The 24789-nt window shown below is 36.7% G+C and overlaps 1 protein-coding gene across 1 annotated transcript; it reads left to right on the top strand.

The window, feature by feature from the left end:
- Positions 1-827: 827 nt before the first annotated feature.
- si:dkey-183c6.8 (protein O-GlcNAcase) lies at positions 828-24789 on the top strand. The gene is made up of 17 exons (XM_067400634.1): positions 828-870; positions 8218-8269; positions 13626-13723; positions 15333-15463; positions 15646-15817; positions 16061-16159; positions 16487-16756; positions 16986-17072; positions 18811-19229; positions 19462-19636; positions 19847-19903; positions 21388-21473; positions 21645-21749; positions 21839-21930; positions 23831-24023; positions 24317-24473; positions 24560-24789. Exons 1-17 carry the CDS (start codon positions 828-830, stop codon positions 24694-24696), a joined length of 2373 nt encoding a protein of 790 aa, XP_067256735.1. The 3' UTR covers positions 24697-24789.

Here is a 24789-nt window from a genome sequence, read left to right as displayed (position 1 = left end):
CTAAATAAGACGTTATTTTGTTTTTTTGGCGCACCAAAAATATTCTCATCGCTTCATAATATTAATATTGAACCACTGTACTCACATGAACCGATTTAAATATGTTTTTAGTACATTAAACGTCATTGCTGGCTATGCAGGCCTCACGGAGCCATCGGATTTCAGCAAAAATATCTTAATTTGTGTTCCGAAGATAAATGAAGGTCTTACGGGTGTGAAACGGCATGAGGACGAATAATGAATTACATTATTTTCATTTTTGGGTGAACTAACCCTTTAACAACACAATACAACGTTCTGTCTTTCCTTCTTTCAAACCATGCAGGGGTAGGCAAGTTCGGTCCTAAAGAGCTGCTGTCCCGCAAAGTTTAGCTCCAACCATGAAAAAAATAACCTCACCTGCCTATAGCCTTAGTAATCCTGAAGAGCCTGAGTAGCTTATTCAAGTGTGTTTGATTAAGGTTTGAGCCAAACTCTGCAGGACAATGGCTCTCTAGGACCGAACTTGCCTACCCCTGCACTATTGGAACCAGGTTGCTTGTTTCTCTTGAGGGATCTGGCAACAGCGCGTAGAGTGCATTGAGCGAATAGACATAGGAGGCAGAATCGAGCTCACATACTCTAGAAACGTCCACGTTTGACAGTTTGCCAATGTTTGACACATAACAGCAATAATAAACGCATTTTTTTCTGTCTTCATGGCTTGCAGTTTCAGTTCACGCGCTCTGTGTGTGTCGGCGGGGAGGATGCGCGGCTGAAGACTTCAGTCCGGATGACGGAGGCGCGGAGAGACTGAAGCATCCGCATCCTGACAGACAATCACAGCGATGATGGAGGGACGACACGAGTTTTTATGCGGGGTTGTTGAGGGTAAGTTTACGCACACATCGTTTTCTGAATGCTTGTATGGAAGCCACAGATACGTCCAAATAAATTTGTTGTATTGGTTAAAATGCATGTTTAACGTGAATTGGCGCGGTTATGTATCTTTCAAAGCATTATTTACTACAATTATTATTATGATTAAGAATTATAAGAAGCACCACGGTGACTACGCTATAATGACACATGTAATTAGCCTTTAAAATAACCAATTACTCATTTGTGAACTAGTAGTGCAGTTCATCTTATTAAGCTGCCATGGAGCATCCTGGGTATTATTTCCATATTTATACTGGAGTGTGATAGGAAGCAGCTGGCCAGAAAGCATAACACACACACACACACACACACACACACACACACACACACACACACACACACACACACACACACACACATACATGTTGTGCATATCTCCTAATTGGTCGTATGCTTGTTTGAAGCATATTGTCACATTATTGGGTCGGTGGGCAATTTGTCTCTTCTCTCCAGTGGAAATGTCACCCTGCTGGATTCCAGTAGCTTTCTCTTACTGACCCACTTATGCTTTACAGCTGCAAACTTTAGGACCACAGTGGTATGAATATAGGGTAACCATATTTTGATTACCAAAAACCAGGACACTCGGTTGGGGCAATGAGATGCTCAAATGATACTCGAAGTTTACTCAAAGATGCCTTATGCCTCCTCTGTATGGATAGAAAATTGTTATATTACAAAATACTATCTATAACCAAAGACACAAATTCAGGCTTCTCAGATGTTACTCAACATGTTTTATTATGACAAGTTTCAAAAATAATGAATGAAATAATGTCTCTTCTGTATTAGAAAAAAAATAATAATAATAAATAACGAAAAAAATACCTCTGCTGTATTAGCAATCCAAATTTAACAAAAATAGCTCTCACAAACTTACAAAAACTAACTAAAAATATCTATATCTTTAGTTTTCCTCTTCATCCTGTTTTTCTTCCTCATCCGTCTTGATTGCCCATTTATATTTTGCTGTAGAGCTGATCTTTCCCAGCAGTTTTTTGTTGCTTAACAAATAAGCATGAAAGTTATAAAGAAATGTATATAGGCCTATCAGCTGTTACATCGTAAGGTACAAAGGAAGAGCACAACTAGCTGAACTCATTATAGACGATAGCTGCAGATTGCTTTGCTGTTACACAAAGTATCTGATTATGCATACTAATGAAAACATTATAAACTGTTACCTAGAAGTAAACAACTGTAGTTTAGGCATAAGTCAGCCGCGATACTGAGAATATAGTTACCTTTATGGAATAATCCACTAATGTCTTGAGATACAATGTGAACTAATATTCTAAGTTGCACGTGCAATTGCGCATGTCTGTGAAACTCATTTATTTTAATGTATGCTCCGCCTTTGGAAACCGAAAATCTCAGAAACCGAAAATCTCGTAACACTGGCCAATTTAATGGCCAAATGAAAAGCAATGAAAAACAGGACATTTTCATCACTTTATAAAAAATAACCAGGACGGCCAGGACAGGACATGTCCTGGGAAAACAAGACATTTGGTCACCCTAATGAATATCCAATATCAGAACTGTTGTTAGATCATGTGGAAGGGAAGAGGGGAGACACACTTTATGAACTAAAACATCAAAGCTAGTGATACTTTACATTAACTACTGTAAGTAAATTCAGCTTTACTTGAATACAGTAGACTTACTTAAAGTGATGCATATTACAAAGCAAATCTCAGTTTGTATTATTGCAAAATGTAAACTATATTAATGCCCAGCTCTAAGTACTGTATAAAGTTGAATATTTAAGTATATCCAAATTTATTTGCATACATACAGTATACTCAAGAAAAGAGATTTACCGCCCATCGCTAATCTGTTAAAGGATTAGTTCACTTCTGAATGAAATTTTCCTGATAATTCACCCCCATGTCATCCAAGATGTCCATGTCTTTCTTTCTTCAGTTGAAAAGAAATGAAGGTTTTTGATGAAAACATTCCTGGATTATTCTCCTTATATAGGACTTCAATGGTTTCCAAATGGTTGAAGGTCAAAATTACAGTTTCAGTGCAGCTTCAAAGAGGAATAAGAGCCTTATCTAGCGAAACGATCGGCCATTTTCTTAAAAAAAATACAAATGTATATGTTTATAAACACAAATGATCGCCTTGCAAGTGCTTCTGCTTTTCGTATTCTTCAAAAAGCTTAAGATGTATGTCCTAAGCCTTCCTTATTCTACTTAGGGAAAATACGGAACTGGCACTGCGTTCGTTCCGTAAGTAGAATAGGGAAGGCGTAGGACATACATCTTAAGCTTTTTGAAGAATACGAAAAGCAGAAGCACTTGCAAGGCGATCATTTGTGTTTATAAACATATACATTTGTATTTTTTTTAGAAAATGATAGGGCTGCAGCTATCGATTCTTTTTGTAATCGATTAATCTAGCACTTAATCGATCGATTAATCGGATAATTTTTTTAAACAACCAAAACAAATAATGCATAGTGAAAATGATGTGGCAGTGCATTTGGCTTGCATCACTTGCATTGCGGTGCATTTTAGGTGAAGCATCCGTTCGAAAAATCGCGTCACAACATCACGTCCCTGTGTATACAGTGAATGCATGCTGAAATTATTGTTGCGTGGCTACATAAAAAGTTTAAGCATATGTGATGCATTGCCGCGATTGGTCTGACTGGCGCGTGAGAGAGACGAGGGTGCATGCGTGTGTGTGTGAAGTGGTTCTTTTTTTAGGCTATACTCTTACAGTTGAACGTGAATACGTTCACTACTTAAAAACATCAAAACTAAACATCATATCTATCTTTACTTTCCGCCATCGCGCCAACTAAATTCAAAATGTCACGCGCTATGGTCTGCTTCCTGAACACTGAACAATGGTCCGTGTGAATCAGATCCCTGCGCGTATAGTGCACGTCATAGGAATTTAACGAGGCTTCGAGGCAGAGTTTTTGCCTCGAGGAATTTTTGTAATCGAGTTAATCGAGTAACTCGATGAATCGTTTCAGCGCTAGAAAATGACCAATCATTTCACTAGATAAGACTCTTATTCCTTGTCTGGTATCGTTTAAAGCCCTTTGAAGCTGCACTGAAATTGTAATTTTGACTTTTAAGCATTTGGAGTCCATTGAAGTTCACTATAAGGAGAATAATCCAGGAATGTTTTCATCAAAAACCTTAATTTCTTTTTGTCATGAGGGTGAGTAAATTATCAGCAAAATTGTATTTGAAAGTGGACTAATCCTTTAAATGCAACTACAAGGCATTAAAGGGTTAGTTCACCCAAAAATGAAAATAATGTAATTTAGGCCTATTACTCACCTTCATGTCTACACCCGTAAGACCTTCGTTCATCTTCGGAACACAAATTAAGATATTTTTGATTAAATCCGATGGCTCCTTCAGGCCTGCATTCACAGCAATGCCATTGTAAATCTCAAGATCCATAAAGGTACTAAAAACATGTTTAAAACAGTTCATTTGAGTTCGGTGGTTCTACCTTAATATTATAAAGCACCAAAAAAACAAAATAACGACTTTTCAACAATATTTCGTGAAGGCCGATTTCAAAACACTGCTTCAGAGCTTTACGAAATTGAATCAGTGACTCAGATCTCCTATCAAACGGCTTCAAAGCTCCGAAGCAGTGTTTTGAAATCGGCCATCATTAGATACTGTTGAAAAGATTTACAATGGCATTGCTGTCTATAGAGGCCTCACAGAGCCATCGGATTTAATCAAAAATGTCTTAATTTGTGTTCCGAAGATGAACGAAGGTCTTACGGGTGTGGAACGACATAAGGGTGAGTAATAGGCCTAAATTACATTATTTTCATTTTTGGGTGAACTAATACTTTAAGATAGATATTATAAACATTAACATCATGATTTTCTGTTAAGCTGCCATATTGTTCACATACCAGTAGGGCCAAACACGTCATATTCATAATTACTGAAGCGAATCAAGCAGGAATATATGTGTGGTATGTTTTTCCATCAGCATGGCAGCCAGCATGAATAATAAATTATGATCAACCGCTGTCTTTCCTAATGCAGCAAAATATAGAATGCTAGAACGACATAATGATGTGTGGTCCCAAACACTGTCAGTAACAACTTATAAAAGATTTTGGAATATTTCTAAATGTATTCATTAGCTCTCAGTACAGATTACTTTGAGTTCATTGAGAGGATGGATATGTATTGAATATTTAAGTATATCCAGCCTTATTTGCATACATACAGTATACTCAAGAAAAGAGTTGCTTGTTACTTGTTTATTTACTCATTTAATAATTTACTTAATTTATTATGACGTGCACAAAATGTGAATTATTGTCCATCATTTTACGAGCAACTGGACGCAATATTAAAAATATTTCCATTTTGCATGAGAGTTATGCTGGTGAAGAAGTCTGAATAATAGTGAATAATTGATGATAGTCAATTATTCACTGCAGAAACTGAAAGTAAAAACTGCTTAATCTGCAAACTTTTGATAAGAGATGAATCTAATTTATTTTCTTAATATTTCTCTTATGGCCCATAGTGAAAAAATGAGTATTTTTGTGAACCAAGAAGTATTTCGTGTTAAATAAGTTGTTTCTGAAATGAGGAGTAAGCTAAACTAACTATCTTTTATTATCCTTGCAGCTCTTTGATTATGCATTGATGCGCTATGAAATTGTTGTGGGGCAAATTAATTGTAAAATAATTTAATTAATTTAATAATAAATGTAGCCTTATAATAATAATAATAATAATTTAATATCCCCTGCGTGCCTGTCCACTACACCACAATGGCTAAACGGTGTCCACCTAGTATGGCATTAACTGTTTTATCCAAATCTGTTTTATTCAAGTTCATTGTTCAGTAGCCTACTCCTGCAATGTCAGAGAGTGTCACGTAATGCACAGAGACAAGAAGATCCAAATGCAGTTTTAATCAGACAATCCGAAAACATAATCCATCCAGGCCAGGGTCCAGCATCCACATAAACAGTCCATACACGAAACAGGAAACCAAAACAGAGAAGCAGGAATACAACAGTGCACGTAACACAAATTAACACTCGACAAACAAAGGCAGAAACAACTCAGTATAAATAGACAGACGCTAATGACAAAACTCAAGACAGCTGGGTGAAATGAAGGTATAATGAGTCCGGGAAGTGGGGTATGGGAAATGAAGTCCAAAAGTGTGGTGAGGAACAGTCCGGGTTGGAGTGCCCTCTAGTGACTAACTAGGGCACTCCAACTGGTGATCATAACAGAGAGTCTCTCCTGTGTCAGTGTTTCTTGTGTATGTTTTCAGTCGGCACAAGCAAGAAAAATTTCTTTCACACAATGCAGTGTTCATCGGCACAGTCAAGAATAATTTAAAGAGGTTGCAAACATTTACTAGACTGTGGACTACCTATGACTCTCTGAACGTGCGTTTTTCTTGCTTGTGCCCTGTACGGGCCATTCATGTGGATTTGGACTTCGCTCAGGACGGAGTCTGTGGAGGCCTGACTAACTGCTACAAATTGTAGTGGAGCTGATAGCTCACATCTGCAAACTACATGAGTACAATAAATATGGGGAGCACCTGCCCCCCTTGCCCCCTCTAATGTCACCCATGTGTACATATATAAATACTGGGCTTGACATTAACTTTTTAGCTCACCAGCCACTGTGGCTAGCGGTTTTCAAAAGTTACTAGCTATTCAGCGTTTTCACTGGCCACAATTTTTACATCCGTGGGGAAAAACTGCCATATAGATATTTTTAATGTTATCTCATAATTTGGCAGCAGGGATATTAGGCTGCTGTCACTTAAGGACCTGAAGCACGGATCCATTATACTGTTACACCTGCGTTTTCTGTTTACATTCACTTAATAACATAACTGACTGTGTTTACATGAATACTCACCAAGACCAGCATTTTGACATTATTTTGAGTGTATTTGATTGTTTGAACACACAAAGCAGTGAAAAAGAACTTAATGTAGTACTTTAGTGGCTTTATGTGTGCACACTTTGGGTGTGAGCACAAAATCTGTAAGAATGAGTCAAATTATGCGCAATACACACAATCCCATGCCGAAATGAAAGCCCTGTAACACCAACTATATTCATCTGGAGCGAATAAAACGAAGTGGGTTTGTGTCAACTCGCTGTCGGAGCGATGAGAGAGCGAGAAAGCACAGCTGGTATTGTGTATCTATGCTGCATAAAATGAGTATTGGAAGCATTTCACATATTTCAGTATTGATATGTATTGAAAAATTGATATTTTTGACAACACTACATTGCTCTTAGTTTATTATTTCATATGCCTTTTTAAAAGACTACAACTGAAAAATGTATAATATATATAAATTCAGCCCGCTAAAGTGGCTAGTAGTAGTGACTGTCTGCATTACACACCACTGCTGAAATCTACCTGCATTTGGTGGGTTGACAGGTGTTAATGTCAAGTTTCAACTGCTTGTTTATATACCATCTCTAATCTGTTAAATGCGACTACAAGGCATTAAGATATTAAGATATTATAAACATTATAAACATTAACATCCTTATTTTCCTGTTAAGCTGCCGTATTGTACACATACCAGTAGGGCCAATCAAATATATATATATAATGTTTTTAATACTATGTACCATAGTTTTTATAAATACTTTTATTTCATGAATAACAGTAATTTTGTGTATTTAAATGTTTAATTATTCAAAAGCAGATTTCACGTTTTCTGCACAAGCAAGCAGAAAACAAAGTAGGCTGTTTTCGCAAAAAGTCTGTGCTTCCTTCAAAAATCTGCTTCTCATTGCAGCTACTTCTGACCAAGAACTACACACTTAGACAGAAAAGAGACCACTTTACCAACATGTAAAAACGTCCAGCCACACAGTGTTCAGAGAAAAAACTGTAAAAATAGCAATAGAGATATATATATATATATAGAGAGAGAGAGAGAGAGAGAGAGAGAGAGACATTGTGATCAGACAAATAAAAAACTCTAAAACTGTAGATTACATGCTTCAGAGTGCCTCAAATAAAACTTTGGTGCCTATAATCCTGCGCTGCTTCCTTATGCACACCCCTGGTAATGACCCTGGCCGGTATTGTATAATGGGTCCAGTATGGTATGGATGCACCAAGCCCATAATTCAGAGTCTGCCCAAAATCTGGTTGTTATGAGTGGGTTGCACTGAAGAGGAGGTGGAAGAGAACAGAAATACTGAAGCTCTGTGACGGTTATTAAATGCTGCCTTGTGTAAATGGAGAAAAAATCAGGTGTGATATAGCTGTACACTCTACTCCTTAGGTTTCTATGGGAGACCCTGGTCAATGGAACAAAGGAAGGTGCTATTTCAATGGTGAGTAGACCTATTCGATCAGTGACTACACACACAATTAAATGGGATGATGAGATTGCTCTTTATATGCATCTGTATTGCTAAAGGAACATAAAATATTACAGGTCTGGAGTTATATAAGGTAATATGCGATATTGATTCAGATCATTTTGGTAACATGGTGGTACTGGTATCAGAACAGTACAGTAAGGCTGCCCAGGGGGCAGCACAGAGCAGCTGGTGTGTTTCAGAAGTGTAAAGACGTGTGGGCAGAGAGACAAATAGCTTTTTATGACTAATGGCTGGACGTTGGTGCCAGCATGACTCCACTGAGCCACAGTTTCACACATCTTTATACACCATGATGAAACCAGTGGCAAGGAACAAGTCCATTTTCCTTTGCAGCTTTAAAACAGAGCATGGGTGAAGTAGAAGAAGAGAGAGAAATAGAAATAAGATGTTAATAATAATAATAATAAAAAAACATTTATTTAAAATTATATCATAATTTATTTGATATATGATTTTCTTAATAATATATAATATATAAAATATTAATTATTGCTTGTGCTCGATTTATTCTTTTTTATTTTTTATTCTATTTTTATTATTTATTCTCATTTATTTGATATATTATTTGATGATGATAATTTATCATAACCATCATTATTATTGTTGTTGTTGCTGTGTTATATAGTGATTTTTGGAGCTAATGGGATAATAAATGTCATACAGTGGTTGAACAAAAGAGAAAGAAACAACAGTCTGGAAACAGAGAGATGGTATCCCTGCTGAAAAGACCATATTTATATGCTGATCTGGTTTAGTGTTAGGGGTGTTCCAGAAAGCAGGTTATGCAACATACTCAGGTAAGCTTACTCAGAATAAACGGATAACCTCAACTGTTAGTTCCAAAAATGGAGGTAATTTTCAGGGTATGTAAGTAGCCATAAGAACTTACTTTAGTTTGTTTCAGAGGTCTCAAGCATTATGAGGCTCCAGGCCTATATATTATAACAACACATAAAGCAATGTTATTTTACACCAGTTTATTTATTTTATTCTCTGCATTGTAGATGTTTCTGGCAAAATGATATGCAACATTTTCTATATAATTTATTTCTATAATAAAATGCACATGTGCAACAAATGTGGCAGTAAAACAGCTAAACATAAAAAATAAACTTATACAGCCATATCTTGGAAAGCAGAGACAGTTTTTTTAGGTCAATCCATCCCTCTTTTTTAATTTATATATTAACCATCAAACCAACAGTATAATTCTTGTTCACAGTAAAAAAAAAACTGATTAAAGAAAGATTAAAATATAAGACTGATAAAAGATTGCAAACCGCATAGTAGGTGGCGATATGCAGAATGAATGTAAATCGGCATCAAACAAAAGAAGAAGAAAGAGTATGGTAACCTTTTTGGTGTCCATTTTCTATGGTGACTCGGTTGAGAATGTTTTTGTGTTGTCACCGTTACTTCGGGTTGACTGAGCTTACTTCAGACCACAGTTTTGGAACTACCATACATAGTTTATATATCTATGTCTGCATACCTTGAGTAAGCAAGGTTTGGTTAAATCAACCAAAAGTTCAGGGTATATGTGACGGTAAGTTAAACTTGTTTTCTGGAATACTCTCCTGGTCTAGCTGGTAGCCATTATGTTTGCCAGCAAAACTCAAGCGGGTTAACCTAGGAAAAGTCCTAGTTGGTCTAGCTGATTAACCTAGGAAGTCTCCTTGGTTTAGCTATAGCTAAGAAACCTGATGGTGAGACCAACACACCAGCATCTAAAACAGGCATACTGTATGCTGCTCTACTGTATTGAGTCCCTGCTCCCCTTCATTCACAAAGCAGTTTTTCTCTCTCTGCTGCAGCATAATGTCTAAACTCACACTTCACCCAGTGAGCAGCAGATCTGTGTTTGATCTGCTAAATGGAAGTTCTCCTCCCTTTAAAGGGATAGTTCACCAAAAAATTCTGTCATTTACTCACCCTCAACTTGTTTCAAACCTGTATAAATGTATTTGTTCTGCTGAATACAAAGGAAGATATTAAAGGTGCCATTGAACGTTTTTTTACAAGATGTAATATAAGTCTAAGGTGTCCCCTGAATGTGTCTGTGAAGTTTCAGCTCAAAATACCCCACAGATTTTTTTTAATTAATTTTTTTAACTGCCTATTTTGGGGCATCATTATATATGAGCCGATTTATGCTGCGCGGCCCCTTTAATTCTCGTGCTCTCCGCCCACGGAGCTCGCGCTTGCCTTAAACAGTGCCTAAACAAAGTTTACACAGCTAATATAACCCTCAAAAGGATCTTTACAAAGTGTTCGTCATGCATGCGGCTAACGGCTACCGGCTAATGCTCTTGTCTTCGTGAATACAGTAAGAAACAATGGTAACTTTAACCACATTTAACAGTAAATTAGCAACATGCTAATGAAACATTTAGAAAGACAATTTACAAATATCACTAAAAATATCATGTTATCATGGATCATGTCAGTTATTATTGCTCCATCTGCCATTTTTCGCTATTGTTCTTGCTTGCTTACCTAGTCTGATGATTCTGCTTTGCTGCTCCAGACGTTACTGGCTGCCCTTGTCTAATGCCTTTCATAATGTTGGGAACATGGGAAATATTGGGGCCGTACATATTAATGATCCCGACTGTTACGTAACAGTCGGTGTTATGTTGAGATTCGCCTGTTCTTCAGAGGTCTTTTAAACAAACGAGGTTTATATAAGAAGGAGGAAACAATGGAGTTTGAGACTCACTGTATGTCTTTTCCATGCACTAAATTCTTGTTATTTAACTATACCAAGATAAATTCAATTTTTAATTCTAGGGCACCTTTAAGATATTTGGAAGAAAGTCAGTAACCAAACAGATCTTGCCCCCAATTGACCCTTCGCAAAGACCTGCCCCCCTTAGTTACTGTTGCTTTGTCCAGCAAGCTATGGCGCTGTCACGCCACACAGAGTGAAAAATACATCGTGGAGCAAAGAGTACATTGATAACATGTCGACAGACAAGACAGAGCAGGTTACTTATGATATTAAACAAAGTCCCAGCTTTCAAACTGTGTAATTGTTTAAGAAATTCGAACAATAAAAAATGTGCACAGCAGAATCATCAGACTAGGTAAGCAAGCAAGAACAACAGTGAAAAATGGCAGATGGAGCAACAATAACTGACATGATCCATGATAACATGATATTTTTAGTGATATTTGTAAATTGTCTTTCTAAATGTTTCATTAGCATGTTGCTGATATACTGTTAAATGAGGTTAAAGTTACCATCGTTTCTTACTGTATTCATGGAGACAAGAGCCGTCGCTATTTTCATTTTTAAACACTTGCAATCTGTATAATTCATAAACACAACTTCATTCTTTATAAATTTCTCCAACAGTGTGTAATGTTAGCTTTAGCCATGGAGCACAGCCTCAAACTCATTCAGAATCAAATGTAAACATCCAAATAAATACCATACTTACGCGATCAGACATGCTGCATGATGAACACTTTGTAAAGATCCATTTTGAGGGTTATATTAGCTGTGTAAACTTTGTTTATGCTGTTCAAGGCAAGCGCGAGCTTCGGGGGCGAGGGAATTTAAAGGGGCCGCAGCCTGAATCGGTGCATATTTAAAGATGTCCCAAAATAGGCAGTTAAAAAAATTAATAAAAAAAAAACTATGGGGTATTTTGAGCTGAAACTTCACAGACACATTCAGGGGACACCTTAGACTTATATCACATCTTTTAAAAAGACGTTCTAGGGCACATTTGATGTGTCGTGACAGATCACTGTAGCGCCTCAGCTCAAGCGGCTCATGAACTGATCATCTCTTCGTACTAGTTAATTTATAGCATCAAAAAAACATGAATGAACATGAGAAGGAAAGTTGTTTCAAATGCAGAAAGATGTCAAGACACACCATTTTTCAAGTTTAAGTCCACCGAGGTTAATCTTCTAATTCCTGACTGCTTTGTCGGACAAAATGGCGGATTCGGCGGTATGACTGGTTAGATTGCTTGTCAATCACAACAAAAAATACTAAGGTAGTCATTGGGGGGTGAGATCTGCTTGATGACAGAATTTTCAGTTTTGGTTGAACTATCCCTTTAGCTTTAAGACAAAGACAAAATTTAAGAATAATTGCTTATTATTGACTCATTCTTTCCCATTTCTTATTCTTTGATATAAGGGAATGTGATTATTTTATGGCAATACTTCTATAGTTCCGTCTTCATAAAGATGAAGATGGGCCATTTTTTTAAACATTGGCTTACTATGTAAAATACTACTGATTTACAATGGCAAGCCACAGTTCCATCAAATTGGCCCACATTTTTTTCACACTGACCCTTGTACATATATGTATATATCTGTGTCGTGGTTATGATCTGTGACAAAAATTAGAGTGCGTGGGAATCTATCTGCACAGGAAAAAAGGAGAGAAGTGTGAGAGTATCCTACCCACACACACACAAACATGCGATAGAGGCATTTGTCCAACAAAAGATTAATAGTGCAGCGAAAGAAGGGGGATGAGAACTTTTACATGCTTGAGTGAGAGTCGAGCAATTGTGCTGATGCAGTAGATGAAGGGATAGAAGGAGGAGAATAAAGGAAGTGGGCGATGAAGAGGGGGAATATGAGAGAATGAGAGATTCTATCTGTGCATTAGCATTTTAAATAGGTTGGAGAGGGAGAGACACAAAATTAGCTCTGTGTGTGTGTGAGTGCACACATGTTTGCTTGAGGTTTGGGGAGGTTCTTTAATATTTTAGACTATCACTAACTCAGCCTCAGTCTATTTAGGGAGTCTGCTTTTCTCATGAGAGAACACACACGCACAGACACACATTCTACAGTAGGCGAAGATGTAATGATTCATTTATAGTTAGCACAAGATGTTAATGTGGAAGAATCCTTTCCTCTCAGTGACTTTGAAACATAGTCATCTTATAGATCATTTGTGAAATTGAGTGATTTTGTACAAACCTTGTTTTATCTCAGTTTTTACTTGTCCTGTTGAGAATTATATAATAAACTCTCTTACGGCACTTTTCATGTTTTTTCACAGTCGTTTTTTTCCTCTGCAAAGGAATCGACCCTCTGCTGTTGTTAAACTCAGACTTGTTCTCTGCAGGAAATGTGACCCCTTATATTATTAATGATGCCAGATCAATGGATGTCTCTGTTTTCTGCCTTTCTCTCTCTCTCTCTCTCTCTCTCTCTCCCTGCTGTGTCTTGCTCTAATATCTTACACAATATTCTCAAAGCATGATCCATTCTAAATTCTGAAATTATTTTTCTTATCCATGCACCTGTTACTTTTTGTCCCTGTCAGGATGCAGATGTGGGGTTTGAACACATATCTGTATGGTCCTAAAGATGATCTGAAGCACAGGTTACTGTGGAGGGAAGTTTATTCAGCAGAGGAAGAGGGTATGTTGAAGCATGGGGATTTACTTACAGTATATACTGTAAGTGTGTTTGTGTGTGTGTGTGTGTGTGTGTGTGTATATATATATATATCTCACAGTATCTCACAGAGTGAGTACACCCCTCACATTTTTGTAAATATTTTATTATATCTTTTCATGTGACAACTCTGAAGAAATGACACTTTTCTACAGTGTAAAGTAGTGAGTGTACAGCTTGTATAACAGTGTAAAAATAACTCAACACACAGCCATTAATGTCTAAACCTCTGGCCACAAAAGTGAGTACCTTTACCCTCAGAACCTTTACTTAGAGTACAAATAAATGTTTTCACTGACCAAATTAATTGTATTTTGTAAATATAAAGATTTTGATGGCTGCAACATACACCAAAAGAGTTGGGACAAAGGCAAAATAATAGTGAAAAAGTTATAGAATAGAAGTTAAATGGGTTTAAAACCCATAAGCAGGTGAATTGGTAAAAGGTGAGGGCATTGGTATTGTGGTTGGGCATAAAAGGAGCAGCTCGGTCTTTGCAAGCAAAGATGGGTCATTGCTCAAAATTGTCAGACAAATCAAAAATCACATTTCTTAAAGAAAGATTGCAAAGTATTTAGGTCTTTCACCATCTACAATGCATACTATTGAGAAAAGATATATATACACTATAGTTCATTTATGTAACTGAGGATATCAGAATAAAGTAAACTGTGACATATTATACCTAAAAATTCTTCATACAGTGGACTACCAGTAAAACTGATAAAAATTTGGAACCAAAATGTATTCAGATACTTTGACCTGACCATGTTTTACCTATCTGACATAATTAAGATAATTTTTTCTGACAGTTTACCTCTGAGATCTTATCATATTTTATTACCATTTTTTAAACTATAGTGAATAAACTGTATTAATGAATGAAATGTTAAAAGTATCTGAATAAATGTTGGTTTGACTGTATAAATATATATATATATATATATATATATATATATATATATATATATATATATATATATATATATATATATATATATATATATACATACTGTACTGATTAAATTAGATAGGAACAGTGGGTTAATTTCATGTTTATTTTATTTCAGTTTCATTTAATGATCTATTTAAAGCAATATTGATTGCATTATTTTCCTGATACCCCAGAAATATCCAAATATAGAAAACGTAATGTGAGCAATCATACTGGCATAAAGGCTTTACTCTTCTTTGTAGAGATTGTCAAGGTGTATTTTCCAAATGGCACCGAATCGTATTATTATATAACCATAATTGTATTAAATTATAGTTTGCCATTATCTGCCATGGTGTGAGCTGCTGCTGTCGGTAGGCTTTCATATCATAACCTGTTGTGCCTCTTTTAGATTATTAACTATAATAAAATGTGATATATTTTTGCTGGTGTTTATTGTAATGAATAATGAATCATTAGTATTGCAATAATATAGTGTTATTCCAGTATCATAACAGTGCTGCCAACTTCTATCCATGACACAGAGAGTACATTTTTGTCAATGTTTTTAGGGCCATATCACACCTGAAACCCTTTCACTTTCTCATTCTCTCTCCATCTTACTCTCACTATCTCCAGCTCAGTTGAAAGCTCTGGTGTGTGAGGCAGAGTCGAGGGGTCTGACGTTTGTATACGCTCTTTCTCCGGGTCAGGACATCGTCTTCTCCAGCTCTTGTGACCTCACACTGCTCAAACGCAAACTCAGACAGGTAAGCAAACTAACCTATTTTTTGCCTCTGTATCTTTTCCTATTTATTACACTTTCTTGAGACACATTTTTAGCTTATTTCATGTTAATATTTTTCCAACTTTAGCATCTGCACAACTGTTGTACTGTTTGACTAATTTGTAAAATTCATGAACACATTGTTCTCTTTAAATTCACCACTAGGTGTCAGATCTGGGCTGTCAGGCATTTGCCCTCCTATTTGATGACATTGATCACTCCATGTGCCAGTCTGATACAGAGGCCTTTTCCTCATTCGCTCACGCCCAGGTCACCGTGGCCAATGAGATCTTCCGTTTTCTGGGGGAACCACCTGTCTTCCTTTTCTGTCCCACTGGTAGGCTAATACATAAATATATCAAGCTTAGTTCAGTAGAACAAAAGTCAGTTTAATGGAGTGACAAATGTCTTACAAGTATTATGTCTTATAAATGTCTAATAAGACAAATACCTTAAAAGAAACAAAATACTGCTCTTCCCGTCTTAAAACCCAATCCGCATTCTCTGTGTCCTTCCTTACATTTTTCTCTCCTTCTTTCCTCCCAAAACAGTACTGTGCTGTTATTTCTTTTCTCTGTAGAGTACTGTAGTTCTCTGTGCACTCCTTGCGTGTCAAAGTCTCCCTACATGCTGACGATTGGTGAGGATCTTCTCCCTGGCATCTCTGTCATCTGGACTGGTGAGAGACATTTGCAGTGTGTCCTTTAAAAATTCACAGACAATAGCTATGTTTTCATCCAAAGTTGCAACTTTAACTACATTTGAGATAATGTGCAATGAGATTGGTCCACTGGTTAGTTCAGTTATCCAATCACATCCTTTGTTTTTCACCTTAATTAAGGGTGTATGTTTTATATGCACATTTTTGGAATTGACCCACATCTTGGCATTTCCATCCATTTTCTTATGCAAAAATAGGTGGATGGAAACATAGCTAATGTCAGTTGGTAACATAAATGTAACCACATTTCTAACATTCACATATTCGGCCTTCACTCTCCTGTAGGAAATAAGGTGATATCAAGGGAACTGAGTGCCGAATCACTAGCAGAGGTCCAGGCGGTGCTTCAACGGCCACCACTCATTTGGGACAACCTCCATGCTAATGATTATGACTCCCGACGTGTCTTCCTGGGGCCTTTTAAGGGCCGCCCCCCCGGACTCAGGGCCCACCTGAGGGGTCTGCTGCTAAATCCAAACTGCGAGTTTGAAGCCAACTTCATCCCTCTGCATACCTTGGGAAGCTGGTATAAAGAAGTGAAGGAAGAGGGGAAAGGTGAGAGCAGAATGGGGCATACAGAATGGAGGAGAATGATAACAAAGAGAATTTCAAATATTATAGTATGGATATCGCAAGAGATTGATTCCCAGGGAATGCATAAATGATAAAATGTATATCTTATGTAATGCATGAAATTTAATTTAATGTAAGTTGTTTTGGATAAAAGCACCTGCCAAATGCATAAATGTAAGGAACATTTGCTGACACATTGTGACCTCTGTAGGTGATGAAGAGGCCTATAGTGTGGAAAGAGCGCTGTCAGCCGCCCTGCAAGACTGGATGAAGGAACTCAGCCTTCCTCTACAGCCTGGTACAACATCCACCCTGCCACAGTTTCTAATCTAAGAAAAGCTGATAGTTGTCCCTGCGCATTCAACAGGGATAGACATTAAAAAAAGACTTTATCATTAAAATTGTCAGTCACATCTGAAATTAGTACACTTGTGTATGTGTATTCACAAGTAGTAATATTTTGTTGTTGTTAATTTTAGTTGTTCAATTGATGTTTTAAAGATTTAGATAATGTAACAATAAAATACTAAATTAAAAAATCACTTTACCATTAATAATAATAATTTATAAATCACTGTAATATTAATTGTTACACTTAAATAATTTTTAAACATGAATTAAACAGTTTTAAAATGTACATTTATTTATGTACATTTAGTTTTCATTAATTATTTAATACAATGTAATAATAAAATATATTATATATTATATGATTTTTGACAGTGTTATTTTTGTTTTATTTATATACTATTATTGTATTTTTAATATTTTGAATTAGCTTTCATTTTTAAAGGTGCCATCGAATTGAAAATTTAAATTACCTCAGCATAGTTGAATAAAAGAGTTCAGTACATGGAAATGACATACAGTGAGTCTCAAACTCCATTGTTTCATTCTTCTTATGTAAATCTCATTTGTTTAAAAGACCTCAGAAGAACAGGCGAATCGGGATCATTAATATGTACGCCCCCAATATTTGCATATGCCAGCCCATGATGAAGGCATTAGACAAGGGCAGCCAATATTAACGTCTGGATGTGCACAGCTGAATCATCAGACTAGGTAAGCAAGCAAGAACAATAGCGAAAAATGGCAGATGGAGCAATAATAACTGACATGATCCATGATAACATGAAATTTTAATGATATTTGTAAATTGTCTTTCTAAATGTTTCGTTAGCATGTTGCTAATGTACTGTTAAATGTGGTTAAAGTTACCATCGTTTCTTACTGTATTCAAGGAGACAAGAACCGTCGCTATATTCATTGTTAAACACTTGCAGTCTGTATAATTCATGAACACAACTTCATTCTTTATAAATCTCTCCAACAGTGTAGCATTAGCCGTTAGCCACGGAGCATAGCCTCAAAATCAGAATCAAATGTAAACATCCAAATAAATACCATACTTACGCGATTAGACATGCTGCATGACGAACACTTTGTAAAGATCCATTTTGAGGGTTATATTAGCTGTGTGAACTTTGTTTATGCAATGGTAGAATTGAGAGCTCGGGAGGGGGTGGAGAGCGTGAGCAATTAAAGGGGCCGCAGCCTGAATCGCCACATTTCTAATTATGCCCCAAAATAGGCAGTTAAAAAAATTAATTAACAAAAATCTATGGGGTATTTTGAGCTGAAACTTCACAAACACATTCAGGGGACACCTTAGACTTATATAACATCTTATAAAAAATGTTTGATGGCACCTTTAAATTTTCATAATTTTAGTCAAATTTGTAGTAATTTTTTTAAATATTTTTTTAAACTTTAATTTATATTTATTTAAGTAATGTAGTAATTTTAATACTTCATCATATTTCAGCTATTTTCCAAACAACATTACATTTATAATTCTCATTTAAGCTTATCATGTATAAGTTTTTCATAGAATATTTATATTTTATTTTATTTCAGCTTTATTTCAGTTAACCAAAATAATTTTTCAGGTCACAAAGAATCTCTTGAAAGTGCTGACACGAATCTGATCTATAAGTCCAATTATTGCTCACTGGTTTCTGAAATCTTCCTTTTAGGAAGGCAGGTGAGACCAACAGACCTCAAGCCCTCAACACTCTCTGTTAAATCAAAGTCCTCTGATAGCTCAGACAATCAACATGGAGCCCAGCCCAAATGTCCAATAACCTCTTCCCAGAGCACAGGGGCTCTTGTTAGCGATGAAATCCCAGCAGACCCGGTTACGAGCCAGGATCTGAAAGCTGGGGAGAACCAGGTCTCAAAGAGCTCCAGCCATGAAAAGAGCTCTAGAAGGGGATTGTGTTCTGGGAGGGCTCCTCTCAGTGAGGCCCAGGTCCGGCTGCTGGTTGGTCTGTACTACCTGCCGCATGAACACGGACCACCCGCTCGGAATCTGTTGCAGGATCTCACGTGGCTCAAAGCCAACTGTCACTGTGTCAGCGTCAATGGCAGTGGCAAGAAGGCCTCGCCACAGAAGGTGAAAACACCCTTTTTATTAAATCTTTTCTATTCACTACTGATTCATGTCATTCGATCTGTTTGCGGATGCTATTGAATAGTAATGATTCAACATGGATGTAGTTCATTATATGTGGATGTAGTTCATAATATGTGTTTAATGTGCTCAACAACCTCAATAATTTATTTAAATCTTTGTATTTAATATGGTATGTGTTGTACTTTGTGTTACCTTTGTGTTACCTTCTCAGGTAGAGGACTGGCGGGCCCGTGCGGGCCGTTTCCTGGCCGTGTGTGATGATGTGGCATTACTGCACAGTGCTGTTGTGAACAGCATCAATAGGGCCGTTCTCTACGACCTTTACCCTTACATCTGGGACCTGAGAAACACACTGCTGGTGGCCAAGGCCTTCATCTGCTGGCTAGGTGAGAGAGATACTGTAGTGTGGATCATTAAGATGAGCGTTTTTTGTCTTGTCATGTAGGTCTTTTTCCACCATGTGATTAATAAAAAGTAAATGAACTCTTTGACCTTTGAGTGTGAATCACCATCAAAGTTTTGTCCCTGTAGATCGCCCTTCCCTCCAATTTCCCACCCCATCTCCCATCTTTTTACTAGCATATTTCCTTTCACAGAGGGTCGTATACTGAGTGAAGGATCTCCACTTGGCTCTTGGAAGAACTGCTTCCACTGTGAGTGTCAAACATGCACCTATATACTGTAGCATATACATTTTTGACATATACTACCTTTGTGTGAGGGAAAACAAGAGTTCAGTACATGGAAATGACATACAGTGAGTCTCAAACTCCATTGTTTCCTCCTTATATAAATCTCATTTGTTTAAAAGACCTCTAAAGAACAGGCGAATCTCAACATTACACTGACTGTTACGTAACAGTTGGGATCATTAATATTGATGACCCCAATATTTGCATATGCCAGCCCATGTTCAAGGCATTAGACAAGCCAGAATTAACGTCTAGATCTGTGCACAGCTGAATCATCAGACAAGGTAAGCAAGCAAGAACAATAGTGAAAAATGGCAGATGGAGCAATAATAACTGACATGATCCATGATATCATGATATTTTTAGTGATATTTGTAAATTGTCTTTCTAAATGTTTTGTTAGCATGTTGCTAATGTACTGTCAAATGTGGTTAAAGTTACCATCGTTTCTTACTGTATTCACGGAGACAAGAGAGCCATCACTATTTTCATTTTTAAACACTTGCAGTCTGTATAATTCATAAACACAACTTCATTCTTTATAAATCTCTCCAACAGTGTAGCATTAGCCCGTTAGCCACGGAGCATATAGCCTCAAACTCATTCAGAATCAAATGTAAACATCCAAATACATACTATACTCACATGATCTGATGCATGCATGCAGTATGCATGACAAACATTTTGTAAAGATCCATTTTGAGGGTTATATTAGGTGTGTGAACTTTGTTTATGCAATGTATTATAGAGTCACGAGCTTGGGGGCGGGAAGCGCGAGGATTTAAAGGGGAAGCAGCCTGAATCGGTGCATATTTAATGATGCCCCAAAATAGGCAGTTACAAAAATGAATAAAAAAAAAAATCTATGGGGTATTTTGAGCTGAAACTTCACAGACACGTTCAGGGGACACCTTAGACTTATATTACATCTTGTGAAAAAGCATTCTAGGGCACCTTTAAATTGATAAAAAGGAGAATAAAGAGATTTATCATGTTACAAAGTATTTCTATTTCAAATAAATGCTGTTCTATTGAACTTTCTATTTATCAAAGAATCCTGAAATGTATCACAGTTTCCACAGAAATATTCAGCAACACAACTGTTTTCAGCATTATAAATAAAAAAGAAATGTTTTTTGAGCTCTAAATCAGAATGATTATGTGACATCAAAGACTGGAGTAATGACTCAACTTTGCCATCACATGAATACTTTACATTTTCAAATATATGAAGTTATATATATTAAATATTATTAACATTTATTTTAAATTGTAATAATATTTCACAATGTTAATGTATTTACTGTTTTTGATAAAAAAAAAAAAAAATGCAGAGAATGAAGAGTCATCATTTAAAAATCTGCCTAACCTCAAACTTTTGAACAATAGTATGATGCATAAAAATTGGTTCTTGCAGTGGATTGACATTCTGGAATTGTTCACAGGGTGCGGAGCTTCCTCAGGGGCGGAGCTACATGGTGTGGAGGCGGAGCCATGGGTGTTTAAAGGGGGTCTGTCTGGAGAGGTGCAGGTGAGAATGATATAATTAATGATTCAGTTTCAGAACCAGTTATGAATTTCATTAAATTAGGATAAATTGCTAGATTAATTTGGTGTTGTTTCTTCCACAGTCTCCTTGATCGTTTCCGGTCTCATTCTTGTTTTTGTTGTTTTTTCTTTCTCTGGTGTTGGTGTGAATCAGATGCTTCTGCCTGTAGGGACCAGCAGTGAGTTATTCAGTCACCCTCCCCCTCTGTTCCCCACCTCTCGACTTTACAACATACGGCCATTCCAGCAAAAAGACAAGGTGACTCAAGCGTACTTGTTAACCAACTGACTCACACCTCATTATACCTGTATAACTCTTATCGTTGTTGTTTTTCCCCAAAACATTAGGTGGAGCTGTACCGAATGGTGTGTCAATTGCATCAGAAGGGTAAAGGGAGCCAGGATGCTGCCATCTCCCATCCAGACTTCATTGGGGACAGGCAAGAATGGCTCTCAAGCATTTCTTTATTGCTTAATACATGCCTCCATCTGAGTAAGAAACTGTATCATCTAATGGCGGTCACTGATTCCTGAGATATTTTTTCAACACATTTCCACTTTGAAATATTTTAATTAGGGATCACAATACACAAATAAGCCATTTAATTTGAGTTATATTAATTTGATCAAAATTAAAACTCACTACATTGATTAAAATACAATATATAATTATTTTAACATAAGAAAAAAATGTTCTCATTTAAACATACTCATTTAAACTTTAGCAAGGATGCATTAAATTGATCACAAGTGACATTAAAAGCGTCATGAACTGACTTATTGTTCTATAATGTTTCCAGCTATAACATAAATAAGATTTTTACATCAAAAAAGGTCATAATTTAGAAATAAAGGGCATTTTTCCTACCCTGATTTTAGCCCTCTGATTTGAACGCTTTGTTTTAAGAGGCATGTCTGCTGTGAGACTTCAGTGTAAACGCCCATTGCTGTGATTGGCTAATATCTTTGCATATGAAATAGCTAAGTATTACTCTATATGTGTTAACTAATCGTGAAAAGTGTTACATTACATTTAGATCTATGCCATTATATTTAGATTGTGACATCAAAGGTTGCAGTGATGAACACTGTAGCTGATCACAGACATGTTGTTGAGCGCATGAAAGCAGTGATCTTGTCAATGAAACTCAATTTCTGCACACTAACGAATGCTTTCATCATAACTACAGTGCCAACTTGATGTAAATTAGAGATTCGTTGAATATAACGGGAGTTTTGGCGAGAGTCCAGAACTCAGTCACTGATAAACTCACGCTGTTTGATTGACAGCTCCAGCGATTGTAAAGGGAGCGTTCTTTGATCGCTTTCTATATATAATTTAATCACTGTTTAAATAACAAATTATTTTCATCCTACTAAGAGAAGCAATGTGAAGTTGACCGTTTAGTCACTGCTTTGATTTACTGACACACAGACAAAGAACATCTGACTGTACATGAATCTTTACATAACATAAATCACTCGTCACAGATCAGGCATTAGAATTAACACAGTTACCTACATGTTGTTGCATTACTGTCGAGTCCATATCGTAAAAGTTTGTTTGCAAATTCTGCGCCGAAATGCGATTGATTTACCAAAAAATCCACAGTGAAATATACCGAACACATATAATGCTCAACTGAGACATTCACATTGTTGAAAATAAATAACCATTTTCCGAGCATAAGGATCCTTTGAAAGGTAATGTTATTTTTGTCCTGTATCACTTATCTCATCTCACTAACACACTTGTGGGCGGGGCTAACGTTGCAATGATCAATTAAACGTTAATTTCTTCTGCAGAGGTGGTCTTTCACCAAAGACAGGCTCATTCCACAATGAATCATTATCTGGGCTTGGTTACAATAAAAGCTGTTTTTAGGACTAACAAGGAAGTTTTCAGTTCTGTAACTTACAGGATATTCTTATAGTATGATGACCTATTACATATGAAAAGCTAAAGGAAAATTTTATTTCTCAGTTCATGAGACATTTATAATGTTACATCATATTTCAAGTGACAGTGAAGAATGGAGTAATGCCTGCTGAAAATGCGGCATTGCCATCACAGGTATAAATTACATTTGAAAAGATATTCCACTAGAAAACAGTTATTTTAAATTGTAATAATGTTTTACAATATTACTGTTTTTATTGCATGTTTGAACAAATTAATGCAGCACCGACCCAAAACTTTTAAACTTTATATATAGGCAAGGCTGATTCTGTGAGAAGATCGATGAAAAAAGGAGGTTGCACCAAAACGTTATATATTTCATCTCAGTGCTGAAAAATCAGTTGAGGTATATGAGAAATATCAGCCTGTTTGTGTTTCAGGTGTCTGGGTGCATCTCTGGCCTTGTGCCCAGAGTACAGCTTGGTTCTGGAGGATGAACTAGGTGTATGTGGGTGCGCTGTGGGCATTCTGGATGTCCGCTCCTTTGCCAAACGATGTCAGGCCACCTGGCTACCTGCTATGAGGGACAAATATCCTTCACGCCTCCATGGAGCCAATGGACATGCAACAAAGGTCAGAGTTACAGCTAAACACAAAACTAGACACAATTATACCAATGTTTGGATGTTTGGATACATTTGATTTTCAGAGACGAACAAAAATTTGGCATCGGACTAACTGTGATTTGTTTTAGTGCAAAAATATTTTGTTTTTGAATCTTTTATTTATAATAGTACAAGCCACGTAAAAATGTATGAACTAGACAAAACTAGACACAATTATACCGCAGTACTTTTGAAATGGTGCAGTAGTATCCGTCTAATCCTGACATGGTTTGAATTACACTTTCTTCTCCTAACCCTTAGGAGGCGCTGCTGTTTTTCCATGAAGAACAGGACTACCCAGACTCCCTGCTATATCATTTCCCATCTCAGCTCAGGCTTGAGGCTCTTCCTGAACTGGTGGACTGTAGCATCAGTCGTAGCCTCCTCACAGCCTTGCTAACAGCTCTCAAAGCTAATGGTGCGCCATAACACTGATTGTAATTTGAAGAATTTTAGCCTTTTATACAAGATATTAGCCCTGATAACGGAGTATTTCTTCCTCAGGTTCACAGGGTGTATTCTGCGAGGTCCAGCCTACAGATGGATTACGGATGGAATTTCTTACAAAGTTGGGATTTCTGGAGATCCTCCGTGGAGAAGCACGGCCTAGAGAGGGTGTAGTTTTAGGGAGGCTGTTATAAGCGAATAGCCAAAACACACATTGTCCAGAGGGAAAACAAATATGTTTTTAAGATCAACATGTTGCCATGTTTGAGACCAGAGCTGTTGTTATA

The sequence above is a fragment of the Chanodichthys erythropterus genome, chromosome 11 (assembly GCF_024489055.1).
Source record: "Chanodichthys erythropterus isolate Z2021 chromosome 11, ASM2448905v1, whole genome shotgun sequence".
In the NCBI taxonomy this organism is placed as follows: domain Eukaryota; kingdom Metazoa; phylum Chordata; class Actinopteri; order Cypriniformes; family Xenocyprididae; genus Chanodichthys; species Chanodichthys erythropterus.
This window is presented reverse-complemented; position numbering and strand designations above follow the sequence as displayed.